The sequence below is a fragment of the Tachyglossus aculeatus genome, chromosome X1 (genome assembly GCF_015852505.1).
Source record: "Tachyglossus aculeatus isolate mTacAcu1 chromosome X1, mTacAcu1.pri, whole genome shotgun sequence".
Classification (NCBI taxonomy): domain Eukaryota; kingdom Metazoa; phylum Chordata; class Mammalia; order Monotremata; family Tachyglossidae; genus Tachyglossus; species Tachyglossus aculeatus.
In genome coordinates this window covers 84,734,016-84,759,873 of record NC_052101.1, presented here as the reverse complement: position 1 = coordinate 84,759,873, position 25,858 = coordinate 84,734,016, and the positions used below count along the sequence as shown (strand labels likewise).

General features: G+C 56.7%; 2 protein-coding genes across 3 annotated transcripts in view; both read left to right on the top strand.

Annotated features, from left to right (window-relative positions):
• ZDHHC1 (zinc finger DHHC-type containing 1) overlaps positions 1 to 17,029 on the top strand; it is a 31,632-nt gene extending 14,603 nt beyond the window's left edge. The window contains exons 7-11 of one of the 2 annotated variants that reach the window (XM_038772842.1): positions 128 to 240; positions 12,080 to 12,174; positions 13,311 to 13,404; positions 14,161 to 14,251; positions 15,321 to 17,029. In XM_038772842.1, the coding sequence (XP_038628770.1) occupies positions 128 to 240; positions 12,080 to 12,174; positions 13,311 to 13,404; positions 14,161 to 14,251; positions 15,321 to 15,805 (878 nt within the window). In that variant the 3' untranslated portion in view covers positions 15,806 to 17,029. Of the gene's footprint in view, positions 1 to 127; positions 241 to 12,079; positions 12,175 to 13,310; positions 13,405 to 14,157; positions 14,252 to 15,320 lie in introns of both variants that reach the window. The other variant, XM_038772841.1, reaches the window with a different exon arrangement.
• A 1,986-nt stretch (positions 17,030 to 19,015) lies between these two features.
• On the top strand, positions 19,016 to 24,182 carry TPPP3 (tubulin polymerization promoting protein family member 3). The gene is made up of 4 exons (XM_038772953.1): positions 19,016 to 19,215; positions 22,579 to 22,772; positions 23,093 to 23,246; positions 23,567 to 24,182. The coding sequence occupies exons 1-4, from the start codon at positions 19,060 to 19,062 to the stop codon at positions 23,753 to 23,755; spliced, it is 693 nt and encodes a 230-aa protein (XP_038628881.1). The 5' UTR covers positions 19,016 to 19,059; the 3' UTR covers positions 23,756 to 24,182.
• The last annotated feature ends 1,676 nt before the right edge of the window (positions 24,183 to 25,858 follow it).

The following is a 25,858-nucleotide window of genomic DNA, read 5'->3' as shown; positions in this document are numbered from 1 at the left end:
TGGGTTGGGCACCATGGAAGTGGGGCAGGGAGCCACTGCCTGCTTAATAGCATCTCTGGTAAGGACCATTTTTCACCCTTTCTGCTTTGTGCCCACCATCCTCAAGGAAATGTCTTTTCCCTTCCAGTGTGGAACAAGCTCACTACCTATGAGTATATCGTGCAGCAGCGTCCCACGCAGGAGGTGAAGGAGGCTGACAAAGATCTGGAGCCTTGTCCCCCCCAAACGCAACCCATTCAGGTACCAGTTAACTGTGCCCCACCTGCCCTCCCCCATGGGCCCGGTGATCACCTTCCGACACAGTGCAGTGGTCGGGAATGAGGTGGGCAGAGCTGAGAGGGGGACCGAGAACTGGAGAGCGGAGGACTGTCGGCAGTGAGGACGGTGGCCTGGGATGGCAGGAGCTGGGGGGAGGGCGAGCGGAACCCGGGGACTGAGAGGAGAGATAGAGGGAAACTTGCCTCTGAGAGTCTGAAGGGAGAAAGGCCCAAGGAAAAAAAGGTGGGTTTGGCTGGGATTGTATGGCTGCATTCAGAGTCTAGAGATGAAATGGAATGAAGGGAAACTTTGGATGAAAGAAGCTTCTGAAAGGGGAGAGTAGCTTGCAGCTCTTTTGTTCCAGGAGAAGAATGGGATTTTAGGCTGCCAGCAGCTGTTGGGTGTGGCAGTGCTGGTGGACGGGTGGGCTTAGAGCAGTCCCCAGGGAGAGTATCCCATGCTGTGGAGAGATCTGCCCCAGGCCAGGGCTAATAATTGTGGTATGTATTAAGCACTTATTGTCTGCCAGGAACTGGTCTAAGTGCTGAGGAGAATTGGGTTGGACACAGTTCATCTCCCACATGGGGTTCACCATCTTAATCCCCATTTTACAGATGAGGTAACTGAGGCACTGAGAAGGTCAGTGACTTGCCTGAGGTCACACAGCAGACAAGTGATGGAGCCGGGATTAGAATCCAGGTCCTCTGACCCCCAGGCCCGGGCTCTTTCCATTAGGCCACACTGCTTCTCTACATAATATTAATAATAATAATGACATTTATTAAGCGCTTACTATGTGCAAAGCACTGTTTTAAGTGCTGGGGAGGTTACAGGGTGATCAGGTTGTCCCACGGGGGGCTCACAGTCTTAATCCCCATTTTACAGATGAGGTAACTGAGGCTCAGAGAAGTTAAGTAATTTTCCCAAAGTCACACAGCTGACAATTGGCGGAGCCGGGATTTGAACCCTTGACCTCTGACTCCAGAGCCCGTGCTCTTTCCACTGAGCCATGCTGCCAGTGCATACTTTTTAAAACCAATCAATCATTGGTATTTATTGAATGCTTACTGTGTACAGAGCACTGTACTAAGTGCTTGGGAGAGTACAGTATAACAGAGGTGGTCGACATGTTCCCCAACCACCAGGAGCTTACAGTGTATATAAATCAGTGACCCAAGTCGGGTAAGGAGTTTTCTCATTAGATTTGCCAAGGGCCACCTGGATAAGAGAGGCAAGTTCCATCTCAGAAGAGAGGGGGCTGGAAGTGGGACTAGTCTCGATGTGCTGGGAACTCAGTGGTAGCCGGCAAACGTGAATTTGAGAGGGTCAGAGTGCGACCATCCACCCTGCCTATCCGGCCTCGGTAACCCCGGTTCAACCCCGACCAAGCAGAGAGGTCCAGGGGTCCGAGCAAGAAACCGCAGTGTGTTAACAGGAGGGTGTTAAGCAGGAATTGGACACTCATCTTCCCATTACCTTCAGCACAGCCTTAGTGAAGTCCCAAGTGTAGTTGGGAACTCAATAGGGAAAGAGAAATTGGAGAAACGAAAAAGGAGCTGAAGGAAACCAGGGGAAATCTACCAATCTCCCCGCCCCCTTCAAATACTAAGTTCAAGGCACCCAAAAGCCTGTGATCCTGTGCTTGGAGGCAGTTCAGGATAAATTTGGCCAGACTTGGGCCTGGTCCTGTCTTGAAACTCACTATCTGGAGAGAGATACTCTCAACAAGGTCACAGCCAAATGGGCTTTTTTCTGTATGATCCAGACAAAGCCACCTCCCTATCCTCTTCCACCCTCCCCCACCAAAGTATGTGTTGTTTTGTTCCTTTCAGCAGTTTGGAGTCTGCAGTATTGGAAACATTATTATTATTGTTGTTATTGTATCAATCATTATTAATAATAATAGTGGTATTTGTTAAGCACCTACTATGTACTAAGCACTGGGGTAGATACAAGTTAATCAGGTTGGACACAGTCCCTGTTCCCTGCAGGGCTCACATTCTAAGTAGAAGGGAGAACAGGTACTGCATCCCCATTGTACAGTTGAGGAAACAGGCCCTGAGATGTGAAATGACTTGTCCGAGGTCACGCAGCAGGCCAGTGGTGGAGCTTGGCATTGGAACCCAAGTCCTTTGATTCCTAGAACCACACTCTTGCCTTTAGGTCATGCTGCTTTTGACTGTCTAGTTCTGCTGAGAATGGACAAGGAGGAAATAGTCTGATGTTGTAACGGGCAGGGTTTTAGTTAGACATAAGGAAGAACTTTCTACTGTAAGGCCGACTGAGCTCTCAAATAAGTACTCTTTCTCTGAGGATCTTTATGAAGAAGTGAGCTGCTTCATGTACCTGGGGTGAGGTAGGTGTAGATTTGCTTGAAGGAAAGGCTATGACCAAGATGACTTGTTAGCTCTTTCCATAGGGGGTCCCTGGGGCCCCTTTCATCTGAGGTGTTCCAGGGGCTTCACAGGGTGGCCCGCAGGAGACCCCAGCTACCATGGAAGGGGCATTCAGGAGCATAATGAAACCCCACTTCCTCCCACACGCACCTTCAGGGGTCGCATTCCCCACCTTCTCCAGCTGGGATGAAGGGATGTTGGATAAGCAGGGCTTTCCTCTGCCAGAGGACAGGCAAGTCAGCCAGGGTGGTCACGCTCCCCCAAACTGGGCCTTTCTCACAGATTTGCTTCCCCAAGTCTGCAGTCCTCTCTGGGGAGCCTGGCCCAAAGCTTCCCCAGGCCCCTCTGCACCTGTGGGAGGGAGGGAGGAGGGCTTTCCCTGACCCAGCCCACTGGGAGGTGATCACAGAGGGGCAAAGTTAGAATAGAAGCAGCAGGACCAGGAGAGGTGAGCCCAAGTAGACTCGCCATGGGGTGGAGGCTGTGATTCCTATTCAGACAGCCAGGTTGGGAATGGTCAGGGTTGGGAGGCAGTAATGCGCACCCCCCAGCAAAGAAGCAGAGAGTGGTGCCCGGGAGTAGTAAGTGTAGTGATGGTGTTTATTGAGTGCTCCCTGAGTTGCAGCACACTTAGTGAGAACCAGGGCGGAGACATCACTAGGCAGTGAGACGCCGGGGTTCTTCTCAGCTTTGACAGTCTCCCTGGGCTCCAGCAGCAAGGCAGCCTCTGGTGCTGCTCTTGCTGGGGGGCGGAGGCTAGCTACCCTAGCCTCTAAGTGCAGTCTCTGTGGCTGGCCCTGCCAGCATGTTGGGTAGGGACTGTCTCTATATGTTGCCAATTTGTACTTCCCAAGCGCTTAGTACAGTGCTCTGCACACAGTAAGCGCTCAACAAATACGATTGACGATTAGCCCTAGGGATAGGCTGTCTTCCATGGTCTCCCTGATGCTTTTCTCTGAGGCCCAGACCGGGCAGGAAAGAGTTAAACCGTCCAATTGAACAGCAGTTCACCCTGAGCGCCTTCCTGGGGCAGGAGGTGGAGTTACAAGCTGGGGAGTCAACAGCTGCTCTTTCTACTCCCCTCCCCTCCCTGTCTTCCCTTCCCTCCCTCACTCCCTGTTCCCTCACTCCCTTCCTGCCCCCAACCCTCCCACTGCCTAGCGGGATGAGAATAGTGTGGGGTGTTGCCGCAGAGCCGCCTTGTTCTCATTCCCACGTCTGGGCGCTTCCTGAAGGCCAGTGTGTGAGCAGCTCAGCGGAGTGCTGGCCGCCGGAGGCCAGAGGGAGGGGACTGTTTGTTCTTGGGGGCGTGCCCAACGCCTGCACTCAATGCAGTCCCTCAGAGAGCAGTAAAGGCTCCAAGATGCCCGGTTACGTTGTGATGAGAAATGCTAGCCCACCGGATTCTTCATGTTCCCCTCATAGCAACCAGATACAAACACAAACAGGCTGGGAGCCATCCTGCCCCGAGGGCCCAGCCCCTCTCAACAGAATCCCGCTGCCTCGAGCGCATCCATCTCCATCATAGCTGTGGTGGGGGGCGGGAGAGTCAGGGCCCGGACTGTCCTGAACAGCTGCAGGGCCTGAGGGGATGGCCAGGGCTCCATAGGGCTCTCCCGTGTCAGGGAGGAAGGCAGGGTCTCCCAGCCCTGGGTTTCCCATCCCTTCCTTTCCCCTCCCCTCCCCTACACTCTCTTCCCCTCGAGGGAGCCTCTGTCCCGGCCGGTGAACACCTCCCCCGGCTCAAGACCTAATGGGTAAGCACCCTGACCCTGCAGGTCTCAGCCTGGGCCAAATGCAGTGGGGGAAACTCAAAGGGTTTCTCACCATTCACAACCCCGACCGAGCCTGCTGTGACACCCATCAGGAGCAGAGCTTTTTGGGTTTGTTTAGTTTTTGAAATAGTATTTAAGTGCTTACCATGTGCCAGGCACTGTACTAAGCACTGGGGTAGATACAAGCTAATCAGGTTGAACACAATCCATGTCCCACATGGGGCTCACAGTCTTAATCTCCATTTGAAGATGAGGAAACTGGTGCACAGAAAAGTTAAGTGACTTGTCCAAGGGTACACAGCAGACCAAGTGACAGAGCTGGGATTAGAACCCAGATCCTTCAGGCTAGGAATGCCTGGGAGGCAGGTGAGCCAGGGCAGGGAGAAACTATGGGCCCTGAATCAATCAATCAATCAATCGTATTTATTGAGCGCTTACTATGTGCAGAGCACTGTACTAAGCGCTTGGGAAGTACAAATTGGCATCACATAGAGACAGTCCCTACCCGATAGTGGGCTCACAGTCTAAAAGGGGGAGACAGAGAACAGAACCAAACATACCAACAAAATAAAATAAGTAGGATAGAAATGTACAAGTAAAATAAATAAATAAATAAATAAACAGAGTAATAAATATGTACAACCATATATACATATACACAGGTGCTGTGGGGAGGGGAAGGCGGTAAGGCGGGGGGATGGAGAGGGGGACGAGGGGGAGAGGAAAGAAGGGGCTCAATCTGGGAAGGCCTCCTGGAGGAGGTGAGCTCTCAGCAGGGCCTTGAAGGGAGGAAGAGAGCTAGCTTGGCGGATGGGCAGAGGGAGGGCATTCCAGGCCCGGGGGATGACGTGGGCCCTGAAGTTTAGGGGCCTGCAGAGCTTTTACCTTGGAAGTCCGATTCCCCAAACCCCAGCACAAGGAGGCCAGGGGAGAGTGTGATGCCCACCGCCCTGCCCCCTGAACTCAGAGATGGGGGCAGGAAGACATCCAAAAAGGGAAAAAGAGCTCCCCAGGTCACATGGCTAGGCGGAGAGCCAGGGACTTGGCTTCCAGCCCAGCAGACCCGGCCGCCTGGAGTTGGGATGGGCCTGAGAGCCAAGGGAGGAAAACCAGGGCCAAAAGGGTTTCTCTAGGGGAATCAAGTTTGGATTCCCAGAGGCTCTTGGGACATAGCCTAAAAAGGGTCTGGTTCACAGGCCAGGGATCTAACTGAGGGAGAGTGGTACCCTAGGGTGGTCCCCTAGGCCTGTCGCCGGATGGACTTCCAGAGGCCTACGTTCTCTCCCCTACCCTCAGCCTGCAGACTGGCAGGATTGAGCCTAACCTGAGTGGGTCAACAATCCTTTAGTGTGCCCACAGAAGCTGGACCACGGCAGGGTCTCCAGGGGTTAATGGGGCAAGGAAACATTTTGGAGATTAGCTAATAATTGGAAAGCCCTTTGACAGCAGTGGCATATAAATGAATATTCATATTGTTATTAGTATTATTGCTTAAACATCCCATCCACGGCAAGGACTGGCCCAAGAAACTGGGGGTGGAGGCAGCTGTCCCAGAAGCTCAAAGATATTGATTTTTCTTTTTTTTTTTCGTAAAAAAAAAAGACACTGAGCAAGTACAGACGTGACCCAGCTGCCTACCTGTCTCTACCTACTCCTGGATACCAGGGATTCTGAGCATGGCGTTTAGTCTAACCAGCATTAGATGTAGTCATCCTTGTGAGGGGTTCCTGGGCCCTGGAATCCAGGTGGAAGTGACTCAGGGCAGCAGAGGGGTCAGTCTCCAAGAGCCCTGTTTCTGAGATTTGCCATCTCACCAAGAGCTGGGAGTCTCCACACACCCAGGCTCAGTGAGATTAGGCTGAACGGAGAGAAAGACTTCTGCTGCTCCTCTTGTAGCCAGTAGGTTCTATGGGAGAAGAAAATGCAGTGAAATCGCAGGAGCAGAGAAACCGTTCCGTCAGGAGGGGAGGGGAAGGCCAGGCAGAAATGAAGTGGTGGAGCTTTCTCAAAGACTTCTAGCTGCCTGCTTGGCCTGTTTAGGAGCTGTTAAGGCATCGCTGTCATTCCTAGCCAGCCAGCACTGGGCTTGCTCACTCTGCAGGGCATTCTTGGACTCCAGCAAGCGCAACACTCGGCAGCGCTTTCCCAGGGATTGAACGGGCTGGTCTCCACTCTTCTCCACAGGAGGGCGCCAGGGCGCGGGCAAGAGTTCAGCCGGAGTGTCGCAAAGAGCCTTGCTGCAAGGTTAGCGGAAGAGCCCTAGCTGGGTGGGAAAGGGCCAGGGGAGGCAATTTCTCACCATTCCCCATGTGCTGCTGAGGACGGGGACCCAAGAGTCAGGGCTCTAACACTTGCAGTCAGCGTCAGTGGGGTTGAGAGAGGGCGAGCGATAGATGTGCCTGTAGTCCCAGAATTCTCCACAGACGTTGTCCGCTGCCAGAATCCCTGGGAGTGTGTGTGTCTGGGATCCCCATTGTACTGGTGGGAAACCTAGTCCCCGAAGGCTGGTTGAGCTGGGAGAGAGAAGCCAGATCTGCTTTCCTCCCAGCTTTCTTTGATCAAAGTCAATCAATCGATCAATCAGTGGTACTTGAGTGCTTACTGGATACAGAGTGCTGTATTAAGCACTTCAATCAATCATATTTATTGAGCGTGTACTGTGTGCAGAGTATTGTACTAAGCACTTTGATCAATCGTATTGAATGCTTACTGTGTGCAGAGTTCTATACTAAGCGCTTGGGAGGGTACAGTATGACAGAGTTGGTAGACATGTTCCCTGCCCACAACAAGCGTACAATTCAGAGAAGAGTACAATTCAACAGAGTCAGAACAAAGATGAGGTGCCTTGGTGAGATGTTTTCCATGGGCGGGTCCTGACCCTGGGCTTATCTGGGTCTTGGACAGGAAGCCATCCCTGTTTTTCCCCCTCCTCCCCTCCCACCAACTCCAAATATTCAGATCCATAGAGCAGGGGCCTGGGTGGAGAATTGAAAAGGAAGGCCTGCGTAGGGGAGTCAGCCCGGCAACAAAAGTCCAGGAAGAGTCCAGGAAAGGGGAATGACAGGGCATGAGATTCCCGAGATTCCCGAGCGTCTTGCCAGGCCAAGGAAGGTCTGAGCCTGCAGGGGATCTAAGGAGCAGTTAAGGTTGAGCAGTGTGCTGGTGGCACAACCCAATGTGCTTTCCTGGGTTCCAACTTGTCCCCTCTTGGTGTTTGCCTTTTTCTGCCAGTCCACGTGGCTCAGCTGGCTGATACTCAATTAGGCTATTGAAGGGCTCGTGAAAGGCTATGTGTGTCTGGGGCCAGCCTGATTCACAGCCGCATTGGGAGGGGCTCTGCCCACCTGCATTGCGGAGCTCCGGGGAGTGGCTATTCACCAGAATGTGTCTGCCAGGGTGGTAATTGAAACTGAAGGCCGGGGTGGGAATGGATGGGATCGCTTGGCAGGGGTGGGGGTACATAAGAGACCAGACAGTCTAGTCCCTGCCCCAGCTTGCTCGTGCTCTGCACGAGTGGTGCATGCTAACTCTGGCTCGGTTTCCAACTCCGATCTCGAGATCTCGAGCTCCACTTTGTCTCCCTGTGCTTTCCCTGAAGCTTCCTCGGGAGTGGCCCCGGGCTGGAGATTAGCCCGGCGTGGTGTGGGGTGGGGGTGGGGGGCGCAGGTGGGCTGTGTGTGTGTGTGTGTGTGTGTGTGTGTGTGTGTGTGTTGGGGGGGGGGCAGTGAGAAATCTAGGCTTAAATCCTAGCTCTACTCCCATAAGTGTCCAGGAACAGATTCAGCCCAAGTTCAGGTCTTCCTCGCCCTGTGAGAAAACGGGGGTGGACTCATCCTCCTCACCACCTCTCCGATCTCTCCAGGTGCCTTGGAGGCTGACTCGGCAACCATTTTACAGAAATAACGAACTGGAAACCTGCTAGCTGACATCCGCAGTCTTTCTACCCCTTCCCTAGGGTACTGACACAAACCTCCCTGAGAAAGAAGCCTGAGAAAGTCACGGGGAGGTGGGATTTGGCTCTGCGGGAAGATGGTGGGTTTGGGAGCTTGAACTTTGACAGCAGGAAGAGGCTCTTGACTCCCCTGGGTCAGCCCCTCCATCTGTTTATTGAATTTGGCTAATTGACCCTTCTCTCTCAATCACTCCCTCCTCCTTCCCAGCCCCTTGCTCTGCCCTGCTGTCTGGGGGAGGAGTATTGGAGCCCAGTGCAGCAGCTGCACAGATGAATCCCTTTATCTCCTTTAACTGTTCCTTAGCTTGGGGACATCCTCATGCCAGTTTCCTTCTCCCCTATTCTCTTGCTCTCAACCAATCAATGGTACTTATTGAGTGCTTACTGTGTTCAGAGCACTGTACTAAGAGTTTGGGAGAATACATTGCAACAGAGTAGGTAGGCACAATCCCTCCCCACAAGGATCTCACAGTCTAGAAGGGGACAGACATTGAAATAAATTACAACTAGGGGAAATGGGAGCGAATAAGGATATGGACTAAAGTGCTGCGGGTGGGGTCAGTATCAAAGTGTTTAAGGAGTACAGGCCCACTTGAGCCAGGGCAAGTTACTGCCCTTCCGAAGCCTCTTTCCCATCCAATTAGAAGAAGAGAAATTCTGTCCCTCTCCCATCCTCACCCTCCTGCCTAAAATGGATGATTCCCCCCACCCACCCACACCATATTCCTCATCGTTTCTTTCAGGAATCTCCTAGAAGCCTCCGAGTCTGAAACCTCTTTGTCCCAGCCTCACTTTTACACTTTCCCTAAGTGCCAACCCCAGCGGCTCTCTGCGGCTCCCTCAGCGGAGAAGTGGAGTGTGAAGCGGGAACGGCCCTCTTAGTGGCAGCCTGCTTCCATGCTGGTAGTGGGGTTTGTTTTATGGGTGTGTTTGGGTGTAGTAAAGTTTCTTGGCAGCCCCGGGGGCAGAAGAGCTGGGGAAGTATCAGATGACTCCTGAGGAAAGCCTGATGGAAGAGGAAGAGACTCTGGGCAAGAAGGGCTTGGGTGCTGTGGTGACTCGCCCCTGAACTCAATGATCAGATCACCGGCAGACTGGTTTCCACTGCATTTGCCACCCACAAACAGGCTGCAGCAGCCCCTGCACCATCTCCCAACCAACTTGGGTTTAAACCTGGAATTGTTTCACCAACCGGTTGTGGGCGGGAGAGCCTATCTAGCACCCCTCTTTCCGAAAGGAGTTATCAAGAAGGGACGATCGGTGGGGAGGGCGATATAGTCCGCAGGACGTTGGCCCCATTTTATGTCCCTTTTCCTCTGCTGCCTGTAGCCCTGGGCATTGTTTCAGCACCTGCCCGAGGAAGAGCTCCTCAGCCTAGAGCCTCTACCCTGACCTTTATCTCCCTCCCTACTTCCTCTTTTCCACCTAGGAAGGGAAGGAAAAAAGGAGGGAGGACAGGGGAGGCTTCTGAATAATAATGATGGTATTTGTTAAACTCCTGGCCTCGCCCGAGAACTCAACACGCAGCCCAGCCCCAGTGGCTGTGATTTCTCCAAGAGAGATAGTGGCCCCTCTGCACTGGGGTAAAGGTTACAGAAAGTTTGATGGGCTTTTTGGGAAGAACGGGGGAAGTGGAGTTGGCCTGAAAAGTTCCCAGGGGAAGCAGTTCCTAACCCTTCTCCCCAGAATTTTCCTCTCCTCCCTGGAGGCCCCAGCCAAGAAGTCAGAGGGCGAACAGCCACCTCCACCCTCAGTTCCAAGTTCCGCCAGCAGCCCAGCCGCCCCCAGCCCCCCAGTTCCCTCTCTCCCCTTCTGTCTCCAAGCCTCATAAGGGCTGAGGCACCCAGCCTCCTCCCTACCTGTCTGGACGTGCCCCTGCCCCTGCCCCCAACCCCTCTCGGGGAAGAGAGACATTGGGGGGTGGGTAGGGGGGTGCTTGCCAAAGTGAACAGCATACTTCTGGAGCCCTTGTGTCCACGTTGCTCCTAAACAGTAACTTGTTTTAGAGACGGAATGCAATCTGTTGTCTCAGCATTAGTCAAGACGCCCTTTGTCTCCATGGAAATATTCTGGTAAATGCAATCAGGACAGACAGCCAGGCAGGATCGGGCTGTTCTCGGCTCCCCAGCCCCTTCCCCTCCTCTGGTCGTTGAGCAGCAATAGACTCCCCCAGACCCCGCCTCTTTCCTCCGGGTTATCACGGGAGGGGATGGGGGTTGAGCAGTTCGCCTCCTAGAAGAGGAGGAGGCCCCCCACCCCTGCTCCAGGCTCTGCAGGGCTAACCTTCGGCCGGGTCTGCCCAGGGTGGGGGTAGGGATTCCCTAATCGGCCATGGTTCTTGTCCATGCTGAATGGACAGTGGCTTTATTGTAAAAGCTCTGGCCAGCTCAGAAGGCCGAGCCAGAGGTCAGACAAGGATTGGTTGTGGTTGATGATGATGATGGTGGTCTTGAACACGGTAGATGTGAGTTGCTGGATGGCATTGGGCGGATCTGGTTCCTGATGCTTGATGAGTGGTATTGTGCAGCGGGGTCCCTTTCCAGGAAGAGGCCGGGGCTGGGATGCGTTGACAATCCCTCCTGGCCCCGAAGCGCCATTCATGGTCTCTGGATCAGTAGGCCTCGGAGTGGGGGGTGGGCCGTGGGCTCAAATCCCATTTCTCACCGAGCTGTCAGCTGTATCCCTCCCCCAGTGTCGGTGGAGCCGAGACCCCGGTGTTAGACTGGCTGGTGTACAAGTGAGCAGCAAACTGGAGGGAAAGGACCTTTAATATCAGCAGCCCTGTTAATATCAGCTCATCTCCCTCCCCGTATTGGGCTGGGATGGGGGAGGTGGTCCAACACCGAACCCTCTTGGCAGCTGAAGAAGCCGCACAGTCACTTTCTCTGGAGAGGAGCCAAGCAACAGACCGGACATCAGCTCCCCTCCTAATCCAGTCTGGGGCTGAGCTGCCCTCAGACTCGGCAGTGGTTGGTGCTAATTCAGTGTGGAGACGAGACCCTGCCGAGGAGGACAACTCTTCCCCCCCGCCCACCCCCACCCCCAAGTAATATCTAGGTATCAGGGAGTCCAATGTGCAGAAGGCAGTGCTGACCTGGGAAGCTGCTAACAAGATGTAACTTTGCGTTTGGAGTTCGGATCCTGTACAGCCCGCCTCCCAGGATCGTGCTCTGATCCAGGTCTAACAGGTAGCACTAGGCAGTGAAACAGGCTTCTGATTGGCCAGTTTGAAAGCCCCTGCTCCATCTAAAAGGATGTGGGGAGGAAGCAGGATGGGGGTGGGGGGATTAGGGGCCGTGTGGGGAAAAACACTTGACAAAATCCTTTCTGAATGGGGTCTTAGTGGGGGAACTGGGGGAAGGACGCCCAGCTTGGACCTGCTGGTATTGAGAGTAGGATCGGGAGAGAACCTTGTACAGGCAGAGGAGACCGAGTGCTTCTGAATGCACTTTGAGGCCGCTCTGGGGAATCTGCCTAGTGCAGAGTCAGCTTTAAGCAGGTACACTGTTCTGTGCACGCACCCGGGCCCCCCTCCCCGTGACAAAGGCTCTTTCCCAGGCACTCTGACTGTGCCAGCTGCTGCCTTCCTATCTCCTAGGCCTAAATTGGGGCGGGATGGGGGCAAGCCCACTCCCTCCCTCCCTCAAGCTTCCATCTTTTCCCCAGAGCTGGGCTGCATTCATTCTTGCCCCCTCTAGGAGATGGAATTCTACGTCCAGAGGCTTGACTTCCCTGCTTCTGAGTGGCAGTTGGAGGAAACCTCTTTTGGAGCTCCTAGGACATCAGAAACAGAGTGAGTAGTCCCCTACCCTGTATACCTTATGCCCTAGCTTAGGTGGAGATTGCTTCCACAGACTGGGACTGACCAGGACTCATCTCTAAAGCCTTTCCTCTGTCCCCCAACTTTCCCTCCTCTCTCCACTTCTCTGCCTCTTCCCTTTCTCCCCTTCTCTGTTCTCCTGTTCCCCCCTTTTCTCTTCCCTCCCTCTGCCCACTCCTCCCTCCCCCTCTCCTCGTCCTTCCTCCCCTCCCTTCTCTCAGTGCCGGAGAGGCAGTGCTGCTGAGTCATTTCATCCCAGCCCTCCAGCCCTCCCCTCCTCATGCTTGTTTGTGACAGCCAGTGTGCCTCCTCAGTTCCTCTCTTCAAAGGCTGCGTCTGAGGCTGCCCCTTCCTGGGAACTGATAGGGCATCTGAGTAAGGAGCTGTGGGGTAGGGGCAAGTATGTCACAGGGTAGCTTCTGTAAGGAAAGCTAAAGCCCAGCAAGACTAGCGGCCAGGGGTTTTTCCGGGAATCACTCTGATCCATTTTCTGGGAAATCACTGTCGGGCTCATTCCCCGTGCCAATCCCATTGGGCAGCATTTCGATGGAAGCACAAGGGAATCTTTGGGGCTAGGGGGCATTGGAAGAACTGTAGAAAGCAGGAAATGGGTGGAATCGGGGGCCACAGGTGATCTGTGGTGAGAAGAAAGGGATGAAGAGAGGGCGAGGGACAGAAGCTGCAGGTGGATCACCTGAGCAGAGGGAACCTGCCTGGGGGTGGGCTATAGGGGCACCATGGCTAAGAGGGGAAAATGCCCCTCCAATAATAGGTAGGCCCATCTCTTTCCTGACTCTTGCCCTGGAGCCTGGAGTCTACCATCGGGCAGTTGTTCTTTGACTTGTTTTCCCTAGGTGCATTGAGGCTCTCCTGCCCTTTTAGCAGCCCACTCACTCCACTTTATGAGGTCTTCCTGCAGTTCATTCCCACTTGCAGGCCCAGATTAGGCCCTGAGGGCCAGGAGAGAGGGCCCCAGGTTGGCTAAGGGAGATTAGGAGCTGCCTAGGATGGGTGCAAGCCAGCTGCAGCTGGGGAGGGGCACAAGGGGTTGACCTGAGGAGGGATTGGCAGCTCTCTCAGCTGGCCTGTCCTCTGCCTTCTCCTCCTAGCCTCTCCAGGTTATTCATCAACAATGTCAATGCCGAGCTGGAGCTGCCCTCCTCACCGGAGACCTCCGTGCTGCCCCCCACGTCCCAGCCTCAGGTGAGTGGGAGCTGGCTCCTCGACTCAGTCTAGTTTTGTCCCCCCGAGTGAGGGACAGGAGCCTGCAGCTGGCAAAGCAGACTTGGTGGACAGAGCCTGGGCATCTTCTCCTCTTTTCTTCTCGCCTCTTGCCAATCCCCAGGCCCTGGTAGGGATGCCAGACAGACGTTTCCCCCAGGGCCCTGCTGCCTTCTCCTGGCTCACTCAGGGATTCGTCTACCCACTGTGTTAGAGGCAAGCTCTACTCTCTGGGAACTGGCTGGGAGTGCTGCCACCATGACCCTTTCTTCCCCGAGACCCTTTCAGGTTGGGCTTCTCAGCTTTTTCTCCCCCTGCCCTTCTTTGCCAGGCCTCCCATCCCTGCTTACTCTGGGTCTGTAGCTCTCTTTGAATCCCAGCATTGGCAGATTCTGTAGTTCCAAGCCCGTAGCTGAGCGGGTCTCCTGACACCCCAGCTTCCTTCCTCCTCCCAAGCTCCCCGATCTTGCTCCAAGTGCCTTCCCACCATTATCCCCCGCTGTCCCCTCTCTGGTCAAAGGTAGCTCCTCCTTGGCAGTTTCTCACCAGCAACAGCACCTCCGAGAATACAGGGATGGGACCTGCCAAGTCAGGAGGTTCGGATAGGATCAGGGAATCCAGAGTGGGTCAGTAAGGAACTTCCTTGGAGAGCGTGCCCTGAGCCCTAGGAGTAGTGTTAGATAGGAGAGGGAGAAAGAAGGAAGATGGCATCACATTTGTTGGTTTTGTTCACAGAAGAAGAAGAAAAAGAGGAAAAAGACACCAGCCTCCGTAACAAGTAACAGATCCGGGAGCCGGGACCAACCTATGCTACCAGATCCTTCTCCTGGTGAGTTCCTCTCCGCCCCCTCTCTGCCAGTACCGCCCCCCTCCCACCCTCCCCACCAGGATGCCTGTCCTTGCAGGTCTTGGCCTTTCCTCCCTGCCCTCCCCGCAAGAAGCCCAGAAATGATTATCTCTCTCTGGGCCAGTTGGCGAGGGAGAGATTCCGAAATCCCAGGGCTGCCGAGGCCCTCCCGGATTCGCCTTGCCCCTTCTCTCCCCTGCCTCCAGGCCAAGCAGCCACCAGCCAGTAGAACTGCAAGTTTACCCCAGGGAAGTGACCCCAGGGAAGCGGTAGCTTTTTGGGCATACCACCACTGTCTCTTACTCCTTCAAATCAGAATGGAGAAAGCACAGGTGCCAACTTTTTGGTTTTGAGTCTGGGGTGAAGTCGGGTCAAGACTTCCAGGGGTTGCTAGAGAGATCCAGAGTCACAGTGCAGGAGGGATTCTCCTGTCCTATGAGAGGCCCCAGCTCTGGAGCCATAACAAGGACTGAGAGCAAGGATCCAGGTCCAGACGGGGTGGCGGTCAGGCCCCTGTCGTTCTCTGAGGCAGGAGAACTCCCTCCCAGCTACTGGTGACAGAAAGCCTGAATGAAGTGAGGAGAAGGGGAAGCCCAGAAGTCCAGGCCTAGCCAAACCAGCTTGCAGGGGGGAGCAAGTCCATCCCCATCTGGCTCTGGGGAGCTGGTGGGCTAGCTTTGGCTGCCTGCCCTCCTTCCAAAGCTGGGTGGTGGGGAGTGGAACAAAACTAATAGCCCTGCCCCTTCCGTTTTCTGGAGTTGGCACCCATGAGGGAAAAGGCCTCCCTGTTGTTTGAGCTGAATGTCACGTTTCCTCTTGTTGGTCCTCAGTGGAGGACAGTGGAACGTACTGGTCTCATCCTCTGACTGACATTGCTCTTCAGCTTCCATGACCCTCACTTCCCCAGGCTCCCCAACCTCAGTCTCTTCAAGCCCACGCCCTCCCTATCTTTTGGAGCGTGGGGGCTCTGGAGGAATGAAGGACTGAGCCATGGGGGTGGGAAGGACATTTCTCCTTCTTGGACTTCATCTTTCTCCTCTTCTCCTTCCAGAGCACTCCTCGGCAGCCAGCCTCTCCAGCTCTTCCTCCTGCTCTTCTTCCCCCAGCCTCCGCCTGCCAGTGCCTGCATACCTTGCCCCTGCCTCCCGGCCCCCCGATCCTGTCAGCCCCATTCAGGCCACTGGCCCCCCAGCTGACTACCACTCTGAATCGGCTGAGTCCATGGAAGAGATCCCCGTGGCCCAGACCCGCCTAGGTAGTGCAACCCTAGATGAGGGTGGCCAAGTAACTTCCTGCCAGGACTTGGCTATCTCCCACCCTGAGCCCCACCATCACCTCTCGCTCCCAACCCCGACTCAGGGGAGGCACCTGTGGAGGAACGGGTCTGGCGAGCAGCTGCTGGAGCTCGGCAGCAAGGCGCCTACTGTGTTCGTCAGCCAGAGCAGTGGGGATCCCCCTGTCTCCAATGGGGGGGATGGACCCTCCTGCCATCTTGGCCCTGGGGAGCAAGAATGTCCCGAGCTGGACCTGGCTTAGGTCTGGCCCTGGGCCCGGATGATCCTGGGCCTGGCAAGGCCTAGGGCCTCCATGTATCTTGACTTGGCTTGGACTCCAGGGCTCAGCCGGACCTACCCCCATCATGGCTGCAAGTGCCCTGGGTGGGAGCCGGCAGGGAGAGGCTCAGTCTGGCCCCAGGCGGCCGCCCCACCCTCAAACCACGTGGCCACTGCACAGGCCATGGGCGGGGGCGGGTGGGGTGGCGTCAAGAACTCCTGGGGAGGCTGGCTTCCCCTGCTGCTCAGAAGATCAGATGGGGGCCAGCTGCCCCTCCACGCCCGTGGCCACCTTTCGCTCCTGCTGGCGGAAGGCTTCAGGGTCGTAGAGCCCCGAACAGGGGTCCAGCAGGGAAGGAGGGCAGAAGCGGGAGGAGAGCCTTCCCTGGGCCGAGGATGGCATCTCACTGCCTCCTCAGTGGGGCGTGGTGCCAAGGAAGCAGAGGGAGTGCTGCGGCACCAGGCCCAGTGCCATTGAGTGAGTCAGAGCTGTGTGTGTCCATCCAGCAGCCCCTTGCCCGCTCCTTGCCCCTCTGCCCAGATCTATGCAAAGCACATCTCAGACTCACAGCTACCCTGAGCCTCAGAACCTAAAGCAGCCAATTCCCAAGCCCTGCCCCTGCTTTCCGGCTACCCCAGTCCTTGCCCCATCTCTTTCCTGACTATGCATGGGGCCTAGCTCCTGGGTCCTGCCTTTCCCCAAATGAGCACAAGTGGCCTGGTGTATGGAAGCTCCAATGCCATCCCTCAAGGGGCCAGAGGGAGAAGAATCTGTCCGACCGGGGCTTTGGCAGCTGAGTGATATGGGGTTTGGGACCATGGGCGGGCAGGCAGGCTGAGCCAGCCCGGAAAGCCAGACCCCAGGATGCAGTGAAGAAGCCCTGGCCGTCACATGCCTCCCCTCGTCCTCACCATCCCCTCTCCCCGGGCCAGCACCTTAGACCAGCACTGAGTTCACTTTAGGAGCACTCCTCCACACTCCCCCAAGACTCAGTCTCTTGGAAAGCAAGGAGGTCTCTAGAAGCTTTGGATATGGTGGGGGTGCACAGTCAGGGAAATGAAGGCCCCGGGGTTCATCAGATCTCCTGGCCTGGATCCAGTGGCTTGATAACTAATGATGCAGCAAAAGCAGCAGCAATACCCCCCCACCACTACCCATGGGCCTGGTAGATGAAGCCGCAAATATAGATTTTATATCCTTTGCTAACTGCCTTGGCCTCTTCATTTCACCAGAGCCAAGATGACTGCCAGCCTCTTTTTCCCGTCTCCTTTCTTTCCTCTGTTTCTTTCCCTAACCTGCCTCTCTCCTCTCTACGGTCTGAGTTAGCTCATCCTGGGCTGGGGCCTCAGGCCCCGGATCTTCGGTGTTCGACGGGGTTGTGGGAGATGGCTCCAGACAATCCTGGGAGTGGCAGGGAAGGGGGCATAGAGGATGAAGAGAACAAGACCAGGGTCAGTGAAGGGTCACCAGGCCTTGCTCACGCTGAGAGTGGGATAGGAGAAGGGTCTGGAGGGGTTGGGAGCAGATAGAACTGGAGAGAATGAGCAGACGAGTCAGAATGGAAAAATGCCCAACTTCCTGTCTTCAGGGCAAAGTGGTATGTTTGTGTGCATGTGTGCTATTGTGTCTAGGTGGCTGTGTCAGTATGTGTGGGTGTCTGCCTCTGTGTGTTGCTAGGTGTGTCTTTGTGGAACTGGAATATGTGTGTTGCTGGGTGTGTATAAGTTTATGTATAGCTTTGTGTGTGTCCATAAGTTTAGCTGTTTGTCGCAGGGTGTGTGTGTGTGTGTGTACACGTGTGTATGTACATACACATGCTCAATAAATACGATTGAATGAATGAATATGCCTCTAGCTGTTCACACAATACTGCCTAAGCTGGGCTGCTCTTAGGTTCTCATGGCTCTGAACCAAGGGGGCCCAGGACGAGGCTGGGAAGAATACCCAATACTGTTGAAGTAGCCTGGGGCAAGATTGGAGGAATTCAGAATTAGGGACGAGGGACTAGGGAGTCAGCAAGGCAAAGACTCAGGCTGGGCTTTGAATGGGGGTGGGTAGGGAAGAGCTAGGGAAAGGGGCAGCTGGAGTCCTTCTGCACACATTTTCCCCACCCTAGTCTGCCTCAGACTAGAAGTGACTCCATTTCTGAAAAGGGCAGATAGGTTGGATGAAGTGTCCATCCCTCTGGCCTGGGAGCCAAGAGCCAAGATAGCCTGCACCTGCACATCCAAAGCCAGAGAGATACCATCAGCTGAGAAAGGATGTTCTCATTCCTTTCCTAGAACAGGGAGGGGGGGAAGGGGGCAGGGGAGGGAGTGGGCTAGGGAGGTAGGGGAGCTCCAGCAGGGGATAAAAGAGAGGTTTTTTTGCGGGAGGGGGGGAATGATCTCAGACCCTTTTGCAGTGGAGGGTAGGAGGGATCTAGGTAGATTCTTTGGAGCGGAATAAAAAGTTGGCAGGGGGAAGTGGGGAGAGTAAATTGGGGAATTCAGAAAGGAGTTTGGAAGACTGGCCCAGTTGCTGGGAGATTGAGCGGGCTGGAGAGGCATGAAAACTTGCGGGGAGGTTGACTGTTAAGGGTTGTTTAGGGGGTTGGGGGAGAAGGGATGATAGCTCTTCTGGATACCCTGGCCCCGCCCCATGCACTCCCCTCCACCGCTGCTTCCAGGGGTCTGTCCCAGATGGAGCCCAATGGGACTCATCTTTCCCTCTGGCAAATCCCTACTCTTCCCCCGGCCCTCTCCATTACCCTCATCTCTGCTGCCAGGATCCCTCCCGACCCCTCAGCCCCGCGGTCAGCCGGAGGCGCGGGGGGTCGATCGGGGGGGCCGCCTTGGCCCCCGGCCCCCTCCGTTCTCCGAGCCCCGGGGCCGGCTTCCCCGGACGGCTGTGGAGCTCGGCTGCGGGCTCGAGGGGAAGAGGCTGCCGCTGCGGGGAGGGGCCGGGGGCGGGGACGGCGCGGTAGGGTGGAGCAGTTCCGTGCGCATCCCTCCGGCTGCCGCTGCCCTATTCCCGGCAGCTCGCGCGGGGTGGGAAAACTAATCCGGGAAGAGCAGCCGGTCCGGCGGGGCGGTGGGGGGGACTAGAGTACGGAGGCCGAGGGCCCGGCCGGGAACACATGTCAGCTAGGCAAGGCGGGGCCCGGGCGGGAGCTGGAGGCGGGGCCTTGCCGTGACCTTGGTCACTCTCCTGAAGAGAACCCCCCCCCCCACCCAGGGAGGGGGAGGAGGGACAGGATGTCACCATGGAGACGCGGGGAAACACAGGATAATCAGCCACTCCGCCTGGGCTGCATTCACGCCGAGACACCGGCAGGGAGCGGAGCCGGAGCCTCTCAAACGGACTGTCTGTCACCGTCCATCCGCACGCAGCAGACAGGGGCGGCCTCAGAGGTAGGGAGCCCAGCCGGGGCGGTGAGCCCCTGGGAGGGGGTGGGGGGGCGGTCGGGGGGCGCAAGGGCATGGTGGAGAGAGGGAGAGGGTCGGGACCACACCCTCTCCCTTCCTTTCCTCCCCCCTTCTCTCCCCTTTCCTGACTCTCTTTATGTCCCACTCCTTCTTCCCATCCTCCTGCTAAATCAGGAAAGGACCATCAACCTGGCAGGATGTTCCAGCTCAGGCCAGAGCCGAGCGGGGAACGGGGTGCCCCGAGAGCAGAGATGGAGCCGGGGAGGGGGGGGGGGGGGGAACGGGAGAGACGGGGGTTTTGAGGGTCGTGGGGAGGCAGGACCCATGCGGACCTGCCGAGGGAAGGGCTTCGCCCCTGGTGATGTCCCGGAGCCCATAAGGTAGGGAGGGGGCTGCGTCGAGGGGGAGTGGGAAGCAGTGTGCATGCAGACCACACCCTGCCTGACCTGAGCTGCCCCAGCTATCCCAGCCTCCAGAGGACCTGGCTGTCCTCACCTCTGCCCCTGTCCGCTCCCTGCCTCTGCCTCTCTCCACTCCACCCCCCACCCCAACCCCCACCCCAGTGGAGCCAGAGTTTGGGGAAACTCTCCACGCACTCCCCGGGGCCCCTTGTCACAGGCCGAGAGGAGGTAGGGTAGGGCCTGGGCCGAGCAGTTCAGTGTGGGGCCAGGACACAGAGCCTAAGCTCCAGTGAGACAGCAGGGAGAGGCGAGTCCGCTGGCACCTGGGTTAAACCAGCAGAACCTAGGGCTTTCTGAAGAAGCCAGGCAAGGAGGGGATTGGGCTGACCCGTACCCCGGAGTAAGGGGGCTAAGCTGGGCGGTGTCCAGAGGGAGAAGCCACAGGCGGCCCACCCGCCTCTCCCCTCTGCGGTACCTAATGGGTCCAAGAGTGAGAGGCAGCACAAGCTGCTAGCGCTTTCAGGGTGGTGCCTACTGCTCCCTCCCTGGAGTCTCTTCCTTGGAGAATCCCCTCCTCCTGATCTGGTGGGGGGAGGGGCGGGGGCTCTGCTGGACAGCTGATTAATGGCTCCAGCTGTCTCTGGGCTGCCACTGTGGCTGGACAAGATGGCCAGCTGGGAGCCCTCCCCACCCCCTTCCCACCTCCTCCCATTCCTACCCCTTGTCTTTCTTCGCTTCTTTCTCCAGTTCGGACCCTTCCCTTGCTGGGCATTGTAAACCCTGGGGTTGGGGTGTGTGTGGGGGGGGGGTAGATAGCCCCTTCCTCCACTCCCACTTCTTAACAACAGCCGTCAGCAGGGCACCCCCACACCCCTCACTGGGACCTGCAGCCGCAGGCCAGGGAACTCAGCCACCCTTCTCCACATCCTCTTCTCTTTCTTTTTCTGCTCCTTCCTCTCCTACTGGGATTTTAAGGGGTACTGGCCCCAGATCAGGGTTGAAGTGTTTCATCCTTCCTCAGTGATGGTTTGGGTGTGTAGAAGGCCACTGGAGATGGCTGTGTATCAGGATTTGATTCAGATTGGACCAAAACATGAGCATTTGTGCGTGAGAGGGAGACCCTGAAAACCTAAGAGCACTCACTCATTCACCTCACATCCTCCCCCCAAATGCTCCAACCCCAGCCCAGCCTAGCTTTCCAGGCCCCCAAGCTGTCACCACCCCCTTTGCCCCACCGGCTCTCCCTTGGGGGGGGTTAAAGCTGACCAGGGCCCTCCCAGCCCTCGGACACCTCCTCTAGGAATATAGTTCTGAATCGCCCCCTGCCCCCCATCCTTGGTGACCCCCAGAGGGGCAGATGACCTGTGTACTACTAGCCCTGAAGAAGGATTTCCCCTGGACCCACTGAATGAGGGATCAGCTTCATCTCACCCTGTCCCCCTCCCACCATCGCCACCGTAGGACTGCAAGGAAGAGGGGAGGTTTACTCCCCCTTCACACTGTCCTCTGTCAGCTTCTTTGTCTATCCCTCAATATGCCCAGTCTGCATTCTGACCCCCTGTGCCAATCGAGACTCAGGTCTAAGGCTTCTCCCCACCGTCAGCTCACAGGATCCCTCACCCGGCTAGCTGCTCTAACTCTGACTCTATGGCTAGGCAAGGGCCAGGCTCTGGGTATAAACGGATAGGTCCTACCCTGAACTCTAGATTTACCCCAGCTCTCGAGACCTGGGGCTCTGGCTTCCACCTCAGCTCTTATACTGCCCCTGGCTCCCTAGCCGAGCCCAGTGGCATCAGGGAGCCACTCCTAGAGCCGCCCCGGCCCTGAGCATAGGCTCAGAGGCAACCACTGCTCCACCCTGAGACACCATCCCTCCCTTAGCAACTGTGTCTAAGCAGCACCACCCTCCCTTAACAACAATCTCCAAGCAACACAAACTGTGACTGTGCTGGAGCCAATTCCCCCCCTCCCCACCACCACACACACTTCCCCCCGCCACCCCCCCTCCCCCCGGTCACCCCACCCCTTGCGTTTTTGTTTAATGGCAAATAGTAACAAGAGCGCCGGTCAGATCCACCGCCACCCAGGTGCGGGGCATTTTGGCCTGCCCCCCCCCCCCCGCCCCCCACCCCATCAGGCACCACCTTTCCAGGGGCATGGCCAACCTTGGGGGAGGCAACCCGGTAGCCCTCATACTCAGGCCTGAGTTTTCCGTGCCCTCTGTCAACACTGTTCCGGCCAGAATGGCAGCGCCTCCAAGGAAGGGGCTGAGGGTTATGGCCCGTCTGTCCACCTGCCCGTGGGTCCCTTGTGCCAGCGACAGCAGGGTGGACCTGGAAGACCCCAGCTACTGCCTCCACAGCTGGGTACCACTCCTGGCCTGGGCTGGACAATGCAGCCCTGTTCCCACCCTGCCATGGGCCTCAGCAAATGCTGCCGGAAGACAGGTCCAGGCAGGTTCACAGCTCTAACGAGTCCCTCCTAGAAGCCCACCGGGCCCAATGCCATTGGCTCTTCCTTGGGCACCTCCCTTAGGGACATAGCTCCCAAACTTCCCATTCTGTGCTCTCCAGCAGAAGGTCCGTGCAGATCGTTCCTGGAAGAGGGATCCCCACTGGGCCGTGGTCTCGATCTCCTTGCCAAGGGCCAGGTCTGGAGCTCGGCTCTGCTTTGAGCCCGGCTGCGTTGGTTTGGTCCACTGTCAGCTCTTCTTCTTTGAGTGGCCGAGTGGCCCCAAGGACGGTCCTGAGCCACCAAGGTAGCCTGCGCTCCCTGCCTTGATCCAGCTGCTGAAGCAAAGCACCAAGAGGAAACGGGGCATGGGGTGGAGAACTCGGGCCAGGGCCCGCGGGGGGCAGTTTGGGGATTCAGGAGCCTAGAGGCCACTGGTGGGGGCCCTGCCTGGGCTGGGTGACAGTGACAGTAGCTGTGTACCCGGGCCCCACAGGGAAGCATGGCAGAGAGCACGGACATGGCAGGGCTGGAGGAGAGTTTCCGCAAGTTTGCCATCCACGGTGACACCAAGGCTACGGGACAGGAGATGAACGGCAAGAACTGGGCCAAGCTGTGCAAGGACTGCAAAGTGGCCGACGGCAAGAGTGTCACCGGCACCGATGTTGACATTGTCTTCTCCAAAGTCAAGTGAGAGCTGCCCCCAAGCTCGCCAGGATCTCCCTCCCCACTTCCCTGCCCAATCGGAGGAGCTGGGGACAGGGTGGGACCCCCCAAATCTGGGGGGGGTGGAGGGCTCTCCTGGGCAGAAGAGGCAGCCACCCATGAGATGGCATGGGGGCCGTGGAGTGTTGGCTCCCACTCCTGCCCCAGCCCCTGCCTGGAGGAGGGCTCAAGGTTAGGGAGGGTTCTAGGGAAGAGACTGATGCTCAGGAGGGATTGGAAAAAGCAGGGACTGAGCAGCTGGCAGAAGGGAGGCCAGGGATCACAATGCCCATGTTGCCTGGCAGGGGGAAGACCGCCCGAGTCATCAACTATGAGGAATTCAAGAGGGCCCTGGAGGAGCTGGCAGCCAAGCGGTTCAAGGGAAAGAGCAAGGAGGAGGCTTTCGATGCCATCTGCCAGCTCGTGGCGGGCAAGGAACCGGCCAATGTGGGCGTCACAGTAAGTATCTTTCTCGCCCTGAATTCAACCTGGCCACTTGCGGTCTGGCACCATGGGGATCCCTCGAGGGCAGGTGGGCCCGGAGAGAGTGAGCGAGGCACTTTCCTAACCTAACAGTTCCCGCACTTACTTCCCGCCGTGCCTTCCTCCTTCTCTTGCTGGCCTTTTTGGTCTGAGCTGGGGCTGCTGAGGGGCTCAGAGTCCGAGAGCCTGGAGGGTTTGAAATCCAGGGATTTGGGGCGGGAGGCGGGCAGAGGTGGCTGTGGGGACCGCGGGGCGGACGGCCCCTCTCAGAATGCCTGATGGTTATGTTTGGGCAGAAAGCCAAGACGGGCGGAGCTGTGGACCGGCTGACGGACACCAGCAAGTACACGGGCTCTCACAAGGAGCGTTTTGATGAGAGCGGCAAGGGCAAAGGTATCGCGGGAAGGCAAGACATCCTTGATGACAGTGGCTATGTGGGCGCCTACAAGCATGCGGGCACCTATGATGCCAAGGTGAAGAAATGAGGCCCAGGTGGTCCGGCCCCTCGGGCGCTTTCCCAACCTGCCGTTCCAGGACCAACCCCGAGGGGCACAGGGGCTCCGGGGACCATGCCCTTCCTCCCCCCCCCCACCACCAAACCCCGGCAGCCGTGCCCCCCAGCAGACCCCATGCTGCCCTGAATCTGTGCCCCTGTGTGCACAGCTTTCTGTCCAGCTGCAGGATGCCTCCAGGGGCTCAAGTTGCCCCCGCTCCCACCTCAGGGTTGTTCTGGGTAAAGGGTGAGGCCTGTGCTCTGAGCACAGATGGGTCCTGGCGCAGCCCTAGGGAGCGACCATACCATTGGCCCCCACCCCACCTGCTTGCCCCATATTTAAGCTGCTTCCCCAGTGTCCCTTGGCCCAGCACCTACTCTGTACCCAACACCCAATAAAGAAACCCTTTTGTACTGACCCTGTCCTGCCTGACTGAGAGTACTGCATGGGCTGAGGGCGACAAGGTGAGCACGGCCAGGAAAAGAGGTGCTAAAGGGAAAAGGCCCAATCGAGGCGGTGGCGGGAATCTGGCGGGGGGGGAGGGGGACAAGAGTCACCTCCGCCCAGTTGCCACACCCTCTCCTTGCCTGTCCTCTGGCCCCGCTCCAGATGCTGCCTCTAATAGCCCTACATACCATTTCCCCATCCGCCCTCCCCACCCCAGCCATACACACCTACACCATTGCCTAGCCTGGCATCTCTTCTGTGCCAACTGGGCCCCATCATGCCTGGGACCTCAATCTGACTTTGCCCCTACGGCCCACTGACCCAAGTGACTGGGTCTTGTCTGTGCCCCGCTCAGGTCCCAGGGGCCCCCTGGCAAGGGCCATCCTATGAGGGCAGTTAGAGGAGCCCTGGTTCACTCTCTCATCTACAACTCCTCCCTGTCCACCCCCACTCCCACCAACCGAACTCCTCAGTTTCTCCTCGGCCCTTTTGCTTTCCAGGCTCTAGGGGGTTGACCTGTTTCTCTGGCTGGTAAGCCACTTGGGGCTTGCTCTTCTGCCCGAGAGCTCCGAGACACCCTTCGAGTGCTCCCAAACATCCAGTCAGTCCTAGGGAGGGGTGCGTCTGGTATGGGATACCTGAGGGTCCCGGGATGACACAGGCTGGATGGGTTATCGGTCTTCGGCTCCCAGCAGCCCACTTGCAGTTGAGCAGCTGGGAGCTCTGGCACCCAGTTCCGCTGGATCCACCCCCCAACAACCCTGGGCTGGGACAGCCCCTGGTCCTCCCCTTCCCCTAGAGAGCAGAGAGTATGGCCAGGTAGGGAATATGGGGCAATCCCCTCTATGGGGACAGCAGGAGGAAATCATCAGAAGCCTGCCTGGGAGCCGGGGTACTGCTTGCTCCAGGGAGCAGCTCTCAGCCTCTTTCTGAGAACCCCTTCCCTGCAGCACTCCCTCCCCCCAACCCCCAACTGCTCCAGGGCCGCTACATGGCTCACATTCTCTGCCTGCCATCCCCAAGGTGACCTGAAGTGAGCCAACCCCCTCCCCCATCCCAAAGAGCTTGATGTCCACTGCTCCTAGGGACAGATCATTCCAAGGAGCCCTGATTCAGGGCAAATGCTCTGGGCTTAGTAATAATAATGACAACAATTGTGGTATTTGTTGAGTGCTTACTATGTGCCAAGCACTATATTAAGCGCTGGGGTAGAATCAAGTTAATCAGTCCCTGTTCCACATGGGGCTCAAGTAGACGAGAGGACAGGCATTGAATCCCCATTTTACAGATGAGGAAACTGAGACACAAAGAAGTTAGGCAGGTAGGCCAGTGATGGACCTGAGATTAGAACTCAGGTCGTCTGACTCCACTAATAATAATAATGATGGTATTTGTTAAGCGCTTACTATGTGCCAAGCACTGTTCTAAATGCTGGGGGTAGATACAAAGTAATCCGGCTGTCCCACGTGGGGCTCACAGCCTTAATCCCCATTTTACAGATGAGGGAACTGAGACCCAGAGAAGTGAAGTGACTTGCCCAAGATCACACAGCAGACACGTGGCAGAGCCGGGATTAGTAATAATAATAATAATGATGGCATTTATTAAGCGCTTACTATGTGCAAAGCACTGTTCTAAGCGCTAGGG